The sequence below is a fragment of the Amblyomma mixtum genome, chromosome 10, assembly GCF_055824585.1.
Source record: "Amblyomma mixtum isolate Tamu chromosome 10, ASM5582458v1, whole genome shotgun sequence".
Lineage (NCBI taxonomy): Eukaryota > Metazoa > Arthropoda > Arachnida > Ixodida > Ixodidae > Amblyomma > Amblyomma mixtum.
The window spans coordinates 34,788,738-34,790,415 of record NC_143021.1 but is presented as its reverse complement, the minus strand read 5'-3'; the positions used below and the strand labels follow the sequence as shown (position 1 = coordinate 34,790,415).

Here is a 1,678-nt window from a genome sequence, read left to right as displayed (position 1 = left end):
ATGGAGCGCTTACCTTTCACACTGTTCCAGGCTGCCCTACTCCTTGGCTCATCGCTACCTTGTTTGGCATCGGACGTGGTCTTCACCTGCCCAGTTGAGAACGCGAATCAACCCGCGGATTGGACGCAACAGCCTTGCCTACAGATCCATCTGGAAGGAAACCTGTTCTTCGGCTGGCAACCGCGGTCGTTCATCACCAGCGATACCACTATCAGCGCCGGCCACACGGAATATAAGCTGCTGCCCGTGAACGCCCCTCTGGGGCACGACGCCGTATTGGCAATGGAGCGCTTACCTTTCACACTGTTCCAGGCTGCCCTACTCCTTGGCTCATCGCTACCTTGTTTGGCATCGGACGTGGTCTTCACCTGCCCAGTTGAGAACGCGAATCAACCCGCGGATTGGACGCAACAGCCTTGCCTACAGATCCATCTGGAAGGAAACCTGTTCTTCGGCTGGCAACCGCGGTCGTTCATCACCAGCGATACCACTATCAGCGCCGGCCACACGGAATATAAGCTGCTGCCCGTGAACGCCCCTCTGGGGCACGACGCCGTATTGGCAATGGAGCGCTTACCTTTCACACTGTTCCAGGTGAGTTACCTTGATCATTGCACTTGCCTAAGAAGCAAGAATCGCTGCTTGTTTTTGGTGTCGTGCCCCAGAGAGTGGTTATATGCCCTAGAAGCATGCGAGGAAACTGTGCAACATTGCTTAAGTAGTTTACTCTTAATTCTTTCCGGGGATGTGGAAACAAACCCCGGACCTGATTCTAATGACATCCTGGCTACTGTGCTGGAGACTGTACAAAGGATCGAATCCGGCCAAGATGGAATTCGAAGTGATTTGAGAGAGTTGAAGCAGTGGCAAGCGTCAGTAGACATTGAACTGAAGCAGTTGTCTTCTAGACTTCGCAGTGTTGAAGTGGACGTTTCAGATCTAAAAAACAATCCCGCTACGTCTTCGGCTGATTCTCCTTCTCCTGGTGCAGTTTCCAGCGTCATCTCTGACCAGCTCAGAATTATTGAATCGCGTTGTAATGACGCGGAAAACAGGCTGAGACGCTGCAACTTACTTTTTTTCGGCCTTTCCGATGACATATCTGAGACATGGCCAAGTGCTGAAACGAAAGTGATTGACCTGTGCAAGAATGAATTGGACATTACAGTAGATTCATCGCAAATAGAACGGGCACACCGCATTGGTAAATACGACCCGGAAAAGTGCAGGCCAGTGATGGTAAAATTCACATTATTTAAGGACAAACAACAGATCATTGGGAACGGCATCAAGCTGAAAGGAACTACGCTGTGCGCGAAGATTTTTCCTTCCAGACACGACTGGCTAGAAAGAAGTTGATCGAATTTGCCAAACCACAAAAAGTTCCGTACAAGCTAAATGTCGATAAGCTGAGAATAAACGATAGTGTTTACGTATACGACGCCGCTACTGACACCGTAAAACTATCTTCCGCATAGGTAAGGTGTTGCTCGGCTACACGTGTCATCAGGAAAGAACGAACATCTTACCGCAATAACACCGCGCAATCGCAGCTCTCCTTACTTTTCACTAACATACGCAGCATCCTTCCTAAGCGCATCGAACTTTGTTCATACCTTGACAATTGTGAATGCGACATTTTAATACTAACCGAAACGTGGCTTCATAAAGATATTAG

At 49.1% G+C, this 1,678-nt stretch overlaps 1 protein-coding gene across 1 annotated transcript; it reads left to right on the top strand.

Annotated features, from left to right (window-relative positions):
* LOC149325584 (uncharacterized) lies at positions 1-1,359 on the top strand. The gene has a single exon (XM_089564340.1). The coding sequence runs from the start codon at positions 1-3 to the stop codon at positions 1,357-1,359; it is 1,359 nt and encodes a 452-aa protein (XP_089420466.1).
* The last annotated feature ends 319 nt before the right edge of the window (positions 1,360-1,678 follow it).